This window comes from Branchiostoma floridae, chromosome 8 (assembly GCF_000003815.2).
Source record: "Branchiostoma floridae strain S238N-H82 chromosome 8, Bfl_VNyyK, whole genome shotgun sequence".
NCBI classification, from domain to species: domain Eukaryota; kingdom Metazoa; phylum Chordata; class Leptocardii; order Amphioxiformes; family Branchiostomatidae; genus Branchiostoma; species Branchiostoma floridae.
This window is the reverse complement of record NC_049986.1, coordinates 6,262,214-6,279,843: the sequence shown is the minus strand read 5'-3', so window position 1 is coordinate 6,279,843 and position 17,630 is coordinate 6,262,214. Positions and strand designations below refer to the sequence as shown.

The 17,630-nt window shown below is 42.3% G+C and overlaps 1 protein-coding gene across 1 annotated transcript; it reads right to left on the bottom strand.

Moving 5' to 3' along the window:
* Positions 1–865: 865 nt before the first annotated feature.
* On the bottom strand, positions 866–11,515 carry LOC118421686 (probable E3 ubiquitin-protein ligase MID2). The gene is made up of 12 exons (XM_035829139.1): positions 11,066–11,515; positions 9,875–9,975; positions 8,749–8,943; positions 8,224–8,337; positions 7,468–7,563; positions 5,709–5,810; positions 4,742–4,873; positions 4,238–4,260; positions 3,802–3,911; positions 2,929–3,143; positions 2,138–2,350; positions 866–1,568 (listed from the first exon to the last, which is right to left on the bottom strand). The coding sequence occupies exons 1-12, from the start codon at positions 11,307–11,309 to the stop codon at positions 1,455–1,457; spliced, it is 1,659 nt and encodes a 552-aa protein (XP_035685032.1). The 5' UTR covers positions 11,310–11,515; the 3' UTR covers positions 866–1,454.
* Positions 11,516–17,630: the final 6,115 nt, after the last annotated feature.

Sequence of the window (17,630 nt, the reverse complement as noted above, 5' to 3'; positions counted from 1 at the left end):
AAGAAACTACATGCTCCTGAATGGTGGCAAATGCCTGAGTATGCACGTGACTTTCGCCAGGAATCCGTCCCTACCACCCCCTCTCCAAATCAACGGTACAGAACTGGCTGTAGTCCCAAGCCTCAAAGTGCTCGGTCTTCACATACAGAGTGACCTCCACTGGGACAAACAGGTCAACAACATGGCAGCGAAAGTAGGAAGAAAACTCTACCTTCTGAAACGACTGAAGAAGTTCAATCTGCCTCAATGTGACTTAGTATCGATCTATATTGGCTACATCAGACCAATATTAGAGTATGCCGTTCCTGTCTGGCACCCTGGCCTGACCAAGCGCCAGTCTGATCAACTTGAACAGCTCCAGAAAAGGGCGTGTCGCACCATCATGGGCAGAGACTACCCCGGGTATTCACTTGCGCTGGAGCAGCTTGGACTGTGCTCACTTGCCACGAGACGGGAACAGTTGTGTCTTAAGTTTGCCAGTTCGCTCATGGTCTCTGACCTTAGAGACTGGCTACCACCCCTAAGAGGTCACATCACTGGCAGAGCAACTCGCAACAGTCACAAACTGAACTGTCCTAGAGCAAAAACGAACCGGTACCTGAACTCTACCATACCGTACCTGACCCGACTAATGAATAAGAATGGACTGTGATCGGCTCTATTCCTCATGTCAATATGTTAGTTATTTTATTGATCGTCTGCCCTTATCATTTTAAGTGCAAACGTAAAACATTGTTGTTAGTATCGCTAAGTCACATGTGATGTGCGCCTGTCAAATCAGAGGTTTTTAAACATTGTAAATTGGTTTTAAATTCAGTGGCAACACTGCGATACCCAATAAAGTCATCTTGTATCTTGTATTTCATTCCTGTCAGGTAAATGTTTTAAACACATCAAAACAGAGTAACACTTAAATGCAACGTCAGTAAACCCATAACAGTCAGCAACACAGTCCAAACGTTGGTTCACATAACCCTTTGCAACCAAGGGTAACACAATATATAAATACCTATATATAGTAGATTAAACTGAACAAACAAACAAACAAACAACCAGACAAAAAAAAACTATACATTAGGCCCTTCTCTCCTCCAAATGGCAGGAAGTATTTTCAATGAACGGTATATTGATTTACGTCATTCTGTGATATATATACCAGCTTATGTTACATATGCATTTTAAATCAGTTGTTTAATCCATGTTCTATTTTTTTTTTAATGACAGAATACATCTTGACCCGTTTTAAATGACTTATCGACTCTGATATTCCGGATTCTCCAACACACATTGTTCATTACGGCGATTAGAGAAACCTCAAAATGTCTTGAGAAACACCAAAAATGCACAACAAATGTTTAAAGGAAGACACAAATACAGTGCTGCTCATCGACAAATTCTGCCCAACACTTTCCATTTACGTCATCTCCCATGATACAAAATCTTGACTCAGCAGCTTAGTAGTATTTGAACTGTGCTTCCTCTGCTTTCCGCTTGGAGGCGATGATGCTGAGTTGACTGACGATGCAGTCTGAAGGGGTCTTCATTTCGAACATCAACTTAAGACACGGCTGAAAATTTATTTAAAAAAAAACACGTTTCAGTTAAGAACTGCGTTTCTGTTAGTATTAGTTGCAGGTGAGGCGTGGGAAAGTCTGCCGAAAACAGCAATGTCTTTATAGCAAATGGACGATAAGTCTTCAGTGTCCCATTCACAAGTTTTTCTTTTTATTAGACAATGCCGAGGAGAAAAGAGCAGCTTGGTCCAGCAAATTTACGCATTTTTGGTTAACAATCCAGAAAAGTAGGAAAGAAAACCCCTAAATTTGGGGATAATTTCAATTAAAGTACATGTGGAAAATCTTGAACAGAGATAAAGTTCCGAAAAATAATTCATCAGGTTGGTAGCATATAGGATACAGGAGAATTCCAGGTTTTGGGGTTGACACCGGGACGAGGGGAGATACAAACTTGGCCACGTTTGGGATTGTGCAAAAGCAGAGCTCCTGTCAGAAGCAGATCTCCTGTTGGAGCAAGTTGTCTGATAGACACCGAAACGTAACACAAGAATTTGCCTATATCCTAGAGATTAAGTTGTCTTGTGACGTCCGAAACACAAAGTAGACATTTGTATCCTCACCTTTTCTGCATCAATGTTGAGGGTGATTTCGCGCTGTTCCCTACCAATGTGCACCGTCTCCAGGGCAGCCATGTTGTTGACGTCGTCCCCGGTCAGCGCGGTGACTTTCTCCGGCCTGTGGTTCTCCGTCCACATGCCTGGTGGTTGGGGGACGAGGGTTAGGCGGAAGCTCCTGGCATGGACTCCAGGCATCAGCTTCAGCCACAACCAGTGCTGCAACAGACAGACACAAGAGTAACACACAACTCTACGCACTAAATGCGAATTCATTTTGTGACATTTTGCTTCACATGTTTCGTTTGGTCTGTTCCTTCTTCTCAAAACAACAAACAAAGTCAATGTGACCATAGTTGATGTTTTAAAAATATAGCGGGCACGTGCACCTTGTAGTGTTTGATTATATAAGTAGCAAGTGGTAGGACAGAGCTTGCGATTGTTACTTTTGTAGCTATTTCATTTTGTTTAGATCCTTTAGGGTGTTACACTCTGTAAGTGATTTTCAATGAAACCCTTACATAATCATGTAACACATCAGAATAATAACGAATCATACATTCATAATACTATAGTAGTATGACACCTAAACCATCAAACATAGGAATTATACAAATAACTCATTTATCTATGAAAAATGTCAATGAAATATGTCAAAATTTAAGATTATAATACAACCTCAAAACAGTAGAACAGTACTAAAACAACATTGGTTATCAACTTCAAGATAGAAAACGGAAGTCTCGTAATGCCATACCAGGATTTTATGGAGCACAGAATCGGATGTTTTGTCTTACCTGGGTCCCATGGCCGCTGTTGCTACACCAGTATGTGTCTGTCCTGCCGTCAATCAGGTTGTTTGCGTTGTAACAGATATATTGCTGCTGATTTTGGTAGCCACCATATCGATAGCCACCGTATTGATTGTACTGGTCGTACTGCTCGTTATACTGTGTGAAAAAAGATGAAGCGGACAGTTCCTGCACACATTGGTGCCAAGCCGTGGTGAGTTCTGAAAATAGACGGCACGTGAAGTTAGCAACAGTGCATTAGGGATAAGTCTAATCCTCAAGCAGATTTACCGGTTAACCGGTGGCATGAGACACCATCAAAGCCCAAGACAGTATCTGCTCGGAGAGTGAACGAAGTCACCACTGCTGATCGACACAAAGCCCTCCCCCGTTTCTATTGCTTGAGATGAATGTATTTTGGACAGATATTTCGATGAAATTTGCCGAGTCATTATCTTAAGGTTGCTGTACAACGTCCAATCAAATAATCACTGGAACAGTTTGGCTTTGGTCATTTTGAAAGGCTGTTGAGCAAAGGTCTCGTGGTTTGGTAACAGCAGGGGCAAGTCCCACTGAGCCGTGATCAAAGCCTATCAATTCCCAACTCACGGCATTACGTGTACGTACCTGTCACAAACCTGATGTGTTGCCTAAAGCTGGCAATGTACAGCGTAAACTTGTTTCTATTACAGGCAAACCTAGTCCAAACAACTATGAATGCACCAGCTTGTCTTAAAAGTGGCTGCTGGTTGAGTTCGACGGTTGGTTAGCATAGAGTCTAAAAATGTAAAAATGGATGGGCAGTTTATGAGGTGGTTGCCTGTACCAGGTTGTTAGCCGGTCAGGTTTCTCTATATAAATAGGGAATGTACTACTCACCACTCAGATCTATCGCCTTCAACTCCTTCGCCGCCCCGCTAAAGTCAAGCCCTTTGAACACCCAGTCGGTTGGAGCGGTCAGAGGGTCTCTGTTATGGCTCTTCTCTACTCTGTAGTGATATTTATAGGGGGTGGGGGTGCAGGAAAGTTTAACGTAAATGTCAGAATACCGGATTGACTTACAAAAGAAATTACATTCAAAAGAAACCCACTTACAAGATGTTGATGATGACAAAAGAATGTTATTTCTAACGTAACTGGATCAATTCGGATAGTAATCCACTATTTTTAACCTGTAACTGCGTCTGAAGACAACGATAAGTATTTGAATTGACATGTACAGTAGATGATATATGTAAAGATGATACTGAAGATTGTGGTTAAAATTGCTATGACATCTAGGAGAACAGATAATACGTACTAACAAATTACATACCTCTCTCTGATAGATTTCACTGCCTGAAATTAAAAGGTAAGGGAAGTCATTTCAAACACATGCAAAATCAATCAATGAACTTTTTTCTTCTTCAAAGTTACAGTTGTATACATTATTAGCCGTAGTTTTTGTAAGAGCCGCATCTGAAGTCATGCCCATATTCAGGATCCTTTCAATTTTATTTAAGAAAAAATAAAATGTTCGGTGACCTCATACCTTTTTGTAATTTTAGAGCTTTTGTAAATTTTACAAATGATTTACACTTTTACATAATTTAGATTATTTACACACAAACAACCGCGCGCACATTCACACACACACACACACACACACACACACACACACAAACAAACACACACACAAACAAACAAACACACACTAGTGAAAATATAACCTCCATGGTATTTCATGGAGGTAACAATGAAAGGCCCGATGCAATCATCCAAAGTATTTCAACAAACCGGGTTGTTAATTAGAAGTTATAGAAGAATAACCGTGGATCACCTGAAGAAAGCAAGCCTGGTCATTCTCCTTCAGGACTTCCTCCACATACGCCACGACTGCCTGTGCCTTCTGAAGATGCTCCTCCTTCTTGGCTATCTCTTCCTTCAACAACTTCAGTTTTTCCTCTTCTTCCTTTGAGGGACAAGAAAAAGGACGTTTTGATTTCACCTTACTTGTCTACATTTCATATTTGTCACAGAACCATTGATGTATTACCAAAGCTATGCTTAAGGGTGCGGTCACATAGAGGTCGTGCGATCGTCGTACGATTTTGACGCGGTAGGGTTTCGGGCAGGCTTAGACAGAACCAACCATTGACAAGGATCCAAGACCGTAACCTTTGTTGCAGTCTTCAAACGGGGCTAAAATAAAATAAAACCAGCCACGTTCAAAGACTGCAGCGGAGTCCGTTTGTGTAGGAAGACAGCTGTACTCTGAAGGGCACATGCTATCGTGTAATAGAACTTGCTATTAAGTCCTATTAATACCCCTGTCACATTATCCACAATCTTCGGGCGTATCGATGGAAGATCGGCCATATTTAAGATCGACAGATGTTTGCGCGTATTTTCCACCTGAAAACCGTCCCTGTCACATATTAGGCGTACTTTGTACCTTGTACAATTGTTGTGCAATAAAGATATTATTATAAGCGAAGCTCGGGCGATTGCCGCAGAATCGTCGTCCGATCTATTTTCGCCAAATGTGACAGCGGTATAAAAAACGCCTGAAGTTGGCAATCGTACGACGACCGCACGACCTTTGTGGCAGTACCCTTACCACATAACACTACTAACGGCAAACAACAATCTGACATGTATGACTTTATTCACTCAGTCATGTCCATTTAGAAGAAGACAAACCATTCACTTAGGATGTTAAATGAACAGGGTTTAATGCCAACATCCGGATATCCATGAACACTGTTTAACTATGTATTGATAGGGCATATTTCTTTCTGATTTACCTCAGAAATTGCCTGTGCAAGGAAGTCCTTCCGCTCTTCAAGGATCTTCAAAAGCCGTGCGATTCCCTGCACAAGTCTGTCCTGCCATGTCTGGTTTTGCTCCTGGAAGTCAATCTCAGTAATGATCTCCTGAGTGCATCTTGTGTGCAGTATAAACTGTAGTTTTTGTCTTTTTTAATCTAAATCAGACGATTCTCATATGAGGTCTTTATTTTATTTACTATTAACTAGAATTTGCACAAGTTTTAGAAATACGTCTAGAAAACTATTTAAATTTGTCACATCTTACAAGCAATCACTTTGTATAACTAGAAAGGCCGACATTTGCTTGAGAGCAAATACAGCATATTTCAGCCATCGCCCTCCTCATGTAACAATAGACTGTTCCAAAATCACTCATGTGCAAAAATGGAACACTTCTGCTTAAAATGACTTCTAATTACTAATCACACTTATGAGCAAAAATGAATCTTACAAAAACCCCTTCAAGAATGGACTCAAAAAAATAGACGGCTCCAAAAACACTTCCGCTAAGAAATGGAATTTGGAATCATCAGCCGTCCAAAACCATATTTGCAAAAAATCCCCCCTCTGTGCAAGAATCGACTCTTCCTGATATACCCCTATGTAAAGTGGAGCGATCCAAAAATATATCAGCTAAAATAGTCAGCGAAGTCCACAAAATGAATTTTAAAAAAAATACCCCCTTCGTCGAAGAATGGAATCTCCCAGCTCACCCTGTTTGAAATTGCACAATAGACAAGTCCAGAAATACTCACAGTACATGGCCTTTGTATAAGAAGCAACCCAGTCCAAAACTGAATTTAAAAAAAAGTCCCCCGTGCATGAAAAAAAAGTCCCCCGGGCTCTTCCAGATAAAACAAGGCTTGCTGATTGGCTGCCGAATACTCCTCATGTACAGTCTTCAGGTGGGGGTAAACTTCCATTTAACAAATGGAATTCGGAATCTTCACCCATGTCCAAAACTGATTTTTTTTTAAATCCCCCCCTATGTGCAAAAATGGACTGTCCCAGTAGTAGTCAAGTGGATCAGTGCGAAAACACTTCCGCTAAAAAAAACATTGGCATTATCACCAAAGTCTAAAAGTAAATTTTAAATTACACCCCCTGTCCAACAATGGACTCTTCCAGCAAAATAAGCTCGCTCATTGGCTGGCCATTAATTAGATTCACCTTGTCCACCAACCACCTGGATGTCTATGGACTAGGTAGGTAGGTAGATAATTAGATCTACCTGGCACACCTGTGGCCCTGACACACCAGAATGACCTAGAGGTCGTTGACCTCGGCACTCCAACCTTACCTATCCTAAACTCTCCCACAAAAACCTCCTTAAGGAGCCATTTTGAAGTGATTTATACTACATATTATACATGGATCCTTTGAATAAGTATCTATGGCACCTCTGTGCCAAATTTCAGGTCATTTGGATGTAATACCATGGTACAGGGGGCCAAAATATACAGTCTTGGTCCAAAAGTTGCAATAAAACCTCAATAAAATCATTTAAGGAGCAGATATGAAAAAAATAAAAAAAACACATTTGGGTATTGGCCCACTCTACCCTTGTGCCAAATTTCAAGTCATTTGGTCCAGAAACGGCGGAGATGAATTGCTTTGAAAATTTGACAGGAGAAAGAAAGAAAGAAAGAAACATTACGAATACAATATATTTCACCATACCTATGGTATGGCTGAAATATAAAAAGGTTTGATATGGAAGGACAACACTAGGTACCTGTACTTTGACACAGGTTTCGCGCATGTCCGTCACACACTGGCTGATTTCCTTGTTCCTGTCCTTCAAAGCGGAGACTTCCTGTATGAGAACATCCTGAAAGGGTGAGAAATTAGTTTTGTGTATATCTCACTAAAGCTGCGACACGTTGGTAACGGCTCAGGCATTTGACAGAGCGCTCAACGAATTTCATACATACATAATGAATCTTTTAACACTTTGTTTAAATGCCTTTAAAGACATATCTGTACGTCTTGCATTATATTTCTATTATAAAATAAAGAGTAACACAAATTCAATTCCGACCGCAGTGACGCCTCCAACGACGTACCGCAATCCAGTGAGAAACATTACTTGGAATTATACCGTTAATTTACCAACATATGAGCTTTTGTTTGCTTTGCTGTTAGATATATCAGAGTTTCTTTGTCCTAAAGTATTCTACAGTATTTGTCCTAGACATAGATGTACATTTTAGTATGGTTAGGAATATATGGATTTGGTTACGTTTGGGAGTAGGAGAAAAGGTTTAAGTTATGGATTCAGGGTTATCGTATTGATCAGTCTGAATGAAGTAGAATTTTCCCAACGTTTCAAATGATCGACTTCAGTCTTTGTGAAGGAATGGACAATCCACTGATAGTTAGTTAACACTGATAGTGTTATATATGGTATGCAGTAAAGACCATTATGAAGATGGCGTGAGATGTATAGATATTTAACATTGGTCCAACCAGAATATCAGCCATACCCTACCCTCTTTTCCTTATAGGCATCCGACAGTGCAGCCACCTCATGGCCCTGGTGTTTCCCCACAAGTTTACAGAGGGCGCACACAGGCATTTCATCAGCCTTACAGTACAGGTTCACCTGGGTGCCACAAGGGAAAAAGCATTGAGCGTTGAGTTTCCTGTACAAATATTGTGATCTTGTAATACTGTCTTTCTCTACCTCTCTGACATATATATAGACAGATGGGCAATGTATAGATAAAAATATGGATTTGATAGATGAAAACAAAGATGGGTACTATTAGACAGATGGATAGATAGATAGGCATATGGATTTGATAGATGGATGGACAGATCAAAAGATATTTTGGCATATAGACATGATAGAATGATAGATTTGATAGAAAGATAGATATCTCTGATAGATATGACATCTAGATACATGTAGATGGATGGAAAGATAGATTCAACAGCTATGAAAGACAAGTACTATTATAATAATAGATATAGATCTATTTCATAGAAACGTTTCTTTAGTCTGAAATTCTACCTTCTCGTCCGCATGTTCAGCGCACATGACGACTTTAGGTTCGGCGTTGCCTGGCCGCTGTCCGGGCGGGATCAGGGTGTGTTTGGCGAGCGGGCCCCGGGCGGGGTGGAAGGTGGACAGGCAGTCCTCACAGTACGCCAGGCTGTCACAGTTCACACACACCTTCACGGCAGGGCGGGGGTCACCTTCACACAGCTACAGAGAACAAACCATCGCATCAGTGCCGAACATTGCATGTTTTAGAGCTACATATATAGTTCAGGTATAGTTTATTCAAAGATGTGCTTCGCAAGATTCCAAAATGTCTAATAACAACTGATTCATCTAACCTTACACATTGATTTCAATAGTCTACTAAACAACAGTATTCGTGTGATTATACACAAACAAAAATTAGATACTGGAAATAAATAAATTGGCATATTCAATAAAATTGGAGAGCTCCGGTGTCCTGGTTGTGTAATTCTATCGCCTGATGCAGAAACGACTGATATATAATTAGTAATGCAAAAGTATGCCAGGCTGTATGGTCATCATATTTTGGTACAATTTTGTATTCTAGCGTATATCCTACGTTTGTCTTTTGTATAGAGGTGGCGCTAAGTTTGTCGACTTGAGTGCGCCACTTATGTCTGTAATGTCTTCCAACTTAAATTTACAAACAAATTGTAAGTCGACTGACATTGCCAAATTGCTGTCAATAAACCATCTATTCATTTATTCATTTACTCGTTCATTCATTCACTCATTCATTCAAAAGAGTAATGCAAGCAAACAGATACAAAAGCATAGTACATTTTGTACATAGATGCAAAACGTTGGATAACCAGGAAATCACTGGTCATTGAGAGATCATGCCATCGGAGACCATTAACTGTGAAACTGGATCACTGGATATCATTTGAAGACCATGGGGATCATTAAGAGATCGTTTAAAGACCGTAGAGAGATCACATCTTTGACGCACAACGATCTCTCAACACTTAGCTCTGTGACATCAACACATAACGAGATGAACCAATGTATTTTCTTTTTTGCATCCTGAATAAAGTCAAAGAAACAACAAGGAGTGCATTCGAATCGCGCCTAATGAGAGGGGGGTATTACCGTTCCCGGCGAAGCGTACCTGACATGGCGGCTCGGCGTCGTGTTTCTCCCTGTCCCTGGCTTCCCTGAACCTGTCCACGATGTTCTGCAGCACCATGTTTCTGCTCAGGCCGGCAACACCTGCGGGGTGCAAACACCGGTACAGGTAGCCACAATGGGAAACGGGGGCCCGGCCGCGTAGGTCACGGGCTGTTATTCAATGTCTAGCTCTCCAGTAAGCAAATATATAGATCAATCTTGCAGACTCTACAGAAACCGGCCTCAAGAAACCGAGTACAATAGAACTGATACGCCATCAGAAAACAAACAAACAACAAGACTGGCAATAAAAATGTATTATTGCCATGACGACGATTGAGGGTACAACAATACAGCTCAAATCAGAAATAGACTGGAACTTCCCTGTCGCACTATCCCTGGCACAATATACTAGCCCACCTGTAACATAAACCTACAGCCAGCAGAAATGTACTATCCCCGGTACAGCACAATGGTCTGCCAGTGACCTAAACCTACAGCTGAGGACTACAGAAGTATTCCTGTCTGCCTGTGGCGTATGGCTTGAACAAGCTCTAGAAAAGAAAATGTATCCTTCATAACATAACATAACAACCAAGACAACGTGATCCATTGTGCAGAGTTCCCAGTCTAGTTTCAAAGGACAAATTCCTCCAGGGAGCAAGTGTGACCTACATTCCACCATTGCATACCAGAGATACATCTGGAACAGATTTGGGGGGGGGGGGGGAGGGCTTGCATACCCAGCATACTGCATTCCTGTGGAAATGCCTGTGCAATTCCTAGAATTTTTGCAGACTGAATGCAATATATATCACTTGACGACTCCCCTGAGGCGTCGTCAAAAAAAAACAGCATTATAAACGCCTAAAGCCTGACTTGGCCAAGAGCCCACAAATGATGCTTTGTCACAGGTAATTACACTGCAGTGGCCTTTGAGTTATTGAATAGTGCCATAAACAAGGGCGACAAGGTGAATGACGTACTCGTCTGGTCTACAGTACCATAGGCTCACATAGGCTCACTTGAATTCTACAATAATAGTGTAGTGGCATAGGGCATTACTTAGCCCGTGTTGAAAATCGCGAATCCCCCCCCCCCTCCAAACAAAATAACATAAAAATTAACGGAAAGTCAGAAGTCTGTGGAGAAGACGTTACCATACTGGTAACTGGTTTATTTTGGACCTCACCTCTCTCATCCAATGGCACCTCCCTCCGACAGGTGGGACAGGTGAGTTTGTCCTCACTCTTCGGTTGTCCTGGAGGTTCTGCCTTCCCCGCTGATACTTCCGCCGTCCCGTCCGTCTTCTTAGAGTAGGACTCCAAGTCTTGGGCGCACTGCCTGCACAAGTTGTGCAGACAGGGCAGCTGCAGGGGTGAGTCAAACAGGTCCAAACACATCGGGCACGTTAGCTCCGACTCTAGCGCCTCCATGCTTGTTCTGTGATCACCAATCAAGTGAATTTCGCACCGTGATTCGTAACGGAGGAATAAAATCGGTTTACACTACGCCTTTTTGTGGGAAAGAACTATGCCCAGCGTTCGAAACTAGGCTGCAGTCTTGAAAGGTGTGAACGATGGCGGTACTGAAACTGAGGGGTAAGGTGAAAGAGCGGTACCCGTATAGGTACCCGTATATGTATACCAGTACACCCCCTTGTGCGGCCCCACGAAGCCTACGTGCACCAGGAAGCCGCGCCGCCTGGCGAAATATTCTGGAATGCCGCATTTACACATGCCGAAACACACAAACGCCCGCATACTGTATCAATAAAGGATCGCAGAAACATCACTTGTACTTAAGTCCCTCATTTATTCGATGCTTGTAGAGTACTAGCACATATTCTAGCGTTTCATAGACGGTGTCCTCGCAACTATAAGGGACTGGTCGATATTTTTGGGGGGTAGGGGGGGGGGGGGGTGCTCGTCAAGGGGTAGGGTTTAAAAAAATTTCCTAAGCCCTCCGCCCGGCTCAATTTTTTTTCCTAGGCCCTCCCCCCGCTAATGTAGCCAAAAATAATAGTAGTTTGTGGATTCGCAAGTAGGATAATCGAGGACCGCAGTGATATAGAACAACGCAAGATAAGGGTAACGTTAAAGCAAAGATAGCGTATTTACGTAAAAAACTAAAACCGACACGTAATCCCCTAAACCGGTCACTTTTAATTGTACAGTACTGGTGTTGTAGGTGCTGGTACAAGCATAACAAGAGAACTAGTATTTATTCGGTAACATTCACTTTTATTCAAGATTCTAATTTGCAATGCCAGAAGATGCAAACTCCGATTGGAATCACTCGGACCTTGTACGATTTGAAAGGCATTTTGACGCATCGACGGGAAATTGGAATTTGTTACAAACCTGACACGGTAGTTCTGAGATTCTTTTCTCGGAGGCTGTGTGTGTATCGGAGGCCTCGTGAACCGTCACATTGGTGATTTTCATCGTTTTACAACTATCGACAAAAGGATGTTTTCCTCCTGGTACAAACTGTAAACAGACGTCACACACCACTCGTCTCCGATGTGACGAAGCCACGGCCGATTCTTGCGCCATTTTTCTTAAAAACAGACAACGGTTGCGCTTGGATTTGAGAGGCTCAAACTCCTCCGCGGCCGGTGTGACAGCGATCTCGCCCCCCCCGTGATCTCGCCCCCCCGTGATCTCGCCACCCGGGGGCGAAATCACTAGCGATCTCGCCCTCCCCGGCTAGTGATCTGGCCCCCCTACCTCGCCCCCCTTTAGTGATTTCGCCTCCCCCCCCCCAAAAAAAAACGGGTTTACATGACATTTAGAAGTTGATTGGTATAGATCACAAAATACACGAGTTTGATACATAACTCCATTCATAGTATCAATATTAACGTAATTACGTGGTAATAAGATAGTTGAAATTGTTTCAGACAAGGAGGGTTTGGTCCCTTGTATTCCCATTATTGCATAGACCTGAGTCTTGACATAAGATGTATTTCATTGTATTCACCTGTCCTCAAGCAACCTATATATCTCCAATATGAAGTCTCTACCATGAAGTGACCACAAAAGAACTATGTAATGTCTTTATTAATTATGCAAATATTAGGGATTAATTAGAATAACGCACATTTTGGTATATGCACCTTGCCAAGGGATATCTTCACCTCCAACATGACTGTTTTTTTCTAGTATTTAGGAACTGATGCATTAATTTACCCGTGTTTCTTAAGACAGGTACTTTACCAGTGTTTGTGTAGCATTTAGCAACAGATATATCAACTTGCGCGTAGATAGTGTTTATAATGAGAAACTATTATTCACGTGTGTTTTTGTTAGTGCTTTGGAAATGTTTCCAGCACAAGAAAGAAAACACTGTGACAAATTGAAAACATATAGCTGACGTATTCCGTACCATAGACGGTGTTGATTTATACGTTCGCAGTAGCACTGTTTTTATGCCACCTCAGCTGCAAAAATTGTCTTTTTCATTTCAATGTCATGTTTGTACCGAACAATATAGTATCGACTTTCGAGGTATGACATCTTACGGTACGGTAATAAGGTGCCATATAGGTACCAGGTAACACACCATATACGTTACTCCCCAGGTGCAGTATAGTACCAGGTAGCGCACCTGTAATATGTAGTAGCCAGCTGCTCTGGGGGGGGGGGGGACGCTAAAAGGGGGGCGAAAACGCTAGTGATCTCGCCCCCATCGCGGGGGGGGGGGGGGGGGGTCGGGATCGCTGTCACACCGGCCCCAACGTCGTCTCCTCGCGATCGGTGTCAGCCCTGACTCCACCGCTGTCCCTTCTTCTTGTCCCTCAACACTTGTAGTAGGAACAATAGTAGTTTCCGCATTGTCCACTTCGTATTGACTGGTCGACGGCTTGGCAAAATACTTGTGTACATGTATGTTGTCCGGTCCCAAACATCGCAGCCGTTCCCGGGTTCTGGGGTTATTCGCAAAGTTTCGCGCTTCTTCGTTACCGCCTTTTTTGCCGCCGCTGCTGGCTGTGATTGGTCGTAAGTTAATTCGATTTTTCGCATAACCTGGTGCGCCCTGTCCAATCGGTATATCAAAAGACTGCAGCCAAGGCTGTTACCATGGTAACGGCACGTATGTCAACATTTCCCATGCGGATCGGGTTACGCACGTCTTGTACTGCATTTAATGATAATAGTTCTGAAGTCGAGCACTTGCTGCTGTACAGGTTATAACAAGGGCGTTATGTAAGATTCTATAATGTCCTTGATTATAATAGTGGGGAAAGTGGTGTCCTGACTGCAAAATTTCAGATAGCGCAGTGGGTTTAAAATTACGTTACGCAAAGCAAAATGTGCCAAGCCCTCACGATGCGCCAAGACCCTATCGTCTTTCCTCGTTGTAACTTTGAAACCGAACATTCACGGTCGATGAAGATTTTGATCTCCAAGCACACATATTTGCTGACGATCTACAGCGAGAGGAAGCGAACGTGAAACGATGAAAGCTGAAGTCACAAGTTTTCCAGAGTGTTCCAAATTATGGAAGAAAATAGGCATTTTCCCGTCATTTTATCCGGTAAAATCTGAGTAAAATACCGACATGTGTTGGTAAGCTAATGTTGACAAGATATGCAAGTTCTCACTGCGCTAAATTGGTCACCGTGACTTAATGTTGGCATTGCAAACCGAAAGTACATTTTCACGTCGCATTTTGGTAACTTTATCAAGTACTTATTATAGCAGTAAAATACTGAGAAGAGTAGACCCGGTCCGGCATGAACTTCGGCTTCAGGCCTTTGCCGCGCCGGCTTCAGACGGAAGGTAAACAAATTTGGCTGTTATTTTCTCCGCCCACCTTTATACGAGCGTCCTAAAACGGTACATGAATACTATAACATCAATATTTTTGCAACGTTGAACTTGTAGCGGTGTTAAACAGAGTCAATGGCGCGGCAGCAGATTTCGTATGGGGATGGGGGGGGGGGGGGCAAAATATTACGAGCGAATTTTCAGCATGTGGAGCGCCTGATCCACCATGAGTAGGGCGCAGCGTCGCATGTTCCTACGGGAAAATTTTGATATCTTTACCATCTAAAACGCAATTTCTAGCATTTAGTAGGGCAAATTTTGCTGGTTAATGACATTTTAACCCTATTCAGACCGGGGGGGGGGGGGGCTTTTGAGGCCTGCGCCAACTTCGATGTCCTATAACGCCAGAACGCCTTACGCTAAAGCCACCAAATTTGGTTAGTTTTCCTAAAATATTGTTGGCAACAATTTAACGAAGTTTGACAAATTTTTCATTTTTTCGTGTTGCCATGGCAACCGTTTGCTGACAGGCAGTTTTGCCAAAAATCACTATTTTTGGTTCTAACAATGTATTTTTCACATTTATTTGCTATATTACTGCTATTTTGTTACATAAATAAAATCTTATATTATTTAGCATATCTTTCATAATTATATATGCATAAATTATGCTAATTTGATGACGTCATCAGCCCAAAATCCAAGATGGCGGACCGTATGGCCAGATCAAGAATAACAAGCTAATTATCCCGTAAAATTTGTAACTACCTGGTATTTTTTCATCAAAAACCATCTAAATGAATGAATTTAGTCTATTTCCATTGCCCTGTGTGATTATTTGTTGCAAAAAAAGGAGTTTAAAAAATTCAAGGTAGTGGATATAATATGGCGGAGGCTAACTCGTATCTTAGATGTGCATTACGTCATTTTATGACGTCATTATGACGTCATCGATGTTGCTATTGGCAATACAAGTCGTTATAAACATTCTTATTCTGTTATCTGCACTTGTTACATTTTTGTAGTATAACTTGAAGTTGTCTGAGAATACCCTTTTTTCATGGGTCCGGCCAATATAATCAAATTGATGACGTCATAATTACGTCATCTTACGTCAACGTAACGTCAAACGTCAAATTCTCGTCAGATATTATGTCGATATCATGCCCTGAAAATTTGGTTACGGCACGTCGTTCAAGAGTTAGAGGACTTAGAAGTGGAGGGCCTCAAAAGCCCGGTCTGAATAGGGTTAAAGAATACAGTGTTTCAGCTTAAGTTTTGGAGGGCGCCGCCCCCAACACAATTTCACCATGCTAGCGCCGAAAGCACATGGCGTCGCCAGGGACGTCCGGGGAAATTCCTATTAAATCTTGACCCTCTGAAACTCTATTTCCTGAATTTTGAGGGACAAATTTTTCTGGGAAAATCAGGTAAGTTTAATGGCATTCCTACTTGTGAAAACGATTTTGAGGGCGATGCACCCCCGGCCCCGCAACTTTTTTTACAATGCCGGGCGCTGAACTCGGGCGAGGGACATCGCAAGCTTTTGGAGATCCGGGGAAATCTTGACCCTCTGAAACGCCATTTCCTGCCTTTTGAGGGTTTGCTGGAAGACCGAGCTAATTTTTTTCCGAATAGGCCCTCCCCCCGGCTCTAATTTTTTTTCCTTGGCCCTTCTACCGCCGCCACGCCCCCCCACCCCCACCCTGCAAAATATCGACCAGTCCCTTATGGATTGCGAGGACGCCGTCTATGAAACGCTAGAATATGTGCTAGTACTCTACAAGCACCGAATAAATGAGGGACGTAAGTACAAGTGATGTTTCTGCGATCCTTTATTGATACAGTATGCGGGCGTTTGTGTGTTTCGGCATGTGTAAATGTGGCATTCCAGAATATTTCGCAAGGCGGCGCGGCTTCCTGGTGCACGTAGGATTGGTGGGGCCGCACAAGGGGGTGTACTGGTATACATATACGGGTACCTATACGGGTACCGCTCTTTCACCTTACCCGAAACTGAGCAATCCGCTACTTCCGGGGTCATGACCCTGTCCAGTGTAAACATCATCATCATAAACAGACGACAGTATGTCGCGTACGTGGGGTCATGTGTAACCTGACTAAATCAGCTTCTATGGCTTCTATAGTAGCCCTTCCACTGGTCAGAAAGAGGCCCAATAAGCAATTGACAGTGAGTGAGATTGTGTCAAGCAGGCTACGTTCATGTGCCATTCAATTTCTCAGACATGGACTCGAACCGCGTCCGAGAAATTATCTTGGTACGTACGAGCCAAAATGAGTTCTGGGGCGCGGGTTCGAATCTGTGTAGGAGAATGGTATATGTGTCTAATAGTATGTGTTAATGTATGCTCGTGCTCGCTGTTTGTTACGACAAAGTTAAAGTTAAAGTTGCCCGTACATCAGTAACAGACAGCGAAAGTTGTCCCGACCGTGTGTATCAACAAAACGCACTCACGAGTCTACACGAGGCAACAAAAAAATGCTTGTCCTCTACTCATTGTGAATTCGTACCAATGGTTAACGTCACTTGCAAGAAATGTTTTAGACCTATAAATGCCAACATGGTTTATATTACCTTCAAAATAATTATAAAGATCTCTCATTATGGTTAAACTTTCATTCCTTTGCCAAGATTTGCCAGGTTCACGGACAAAGTGACATAAGAAAATGTATATTCATTCCTGATACGTTGATAGACTGTGTGTCATTGAAGCCCCCTTCGCGATCCATATGATTTATCTGCAATGATCCTTTAAACTGCTGTCATTGAAGCCCCCTTCGCGATCCATATGATTTATCTGCAATGATCCTTTAAACTGCTAGGAGGCAATTTTGATCCATACAGCCGACCCAAATATTCTACAAAGAAGGGTCCAAGTTTACTATAAGAATTCTTGCGCATATTTACAGAATACATGCGAGTATTACGAAACTCATATGATCAACCGCTGATTCCAAAAG

What these genes read in the sequence shown, in the direction of transcription:
- LOC118421686 (XM_035829139.1), bottom strand. Translation starts at nt 11,309, where the DNA reads ATGGAGGCGCTAGAGTCGGAGCTAACGTGCCCGATGTGTTTGGACCTG. An exon ending in GAAGGCGATAGATCTGAGTG is followed by an intron (nt 3,144 to 3,801) that starts GTGAGTAGTACA and finishes GTCTATTTTCAG; the next exon opens with AACTCACCACGGCTTGGCAC. An exon ending in ACAGCGGCCATGGGACCCAG is followed by an intron (nt 2,351 to 2,928) that starts GTAAGACAAAAC and finishes TGTCTGTTGCAG; the next exon opens with CACTGGTTGTGGCTGAAGCT.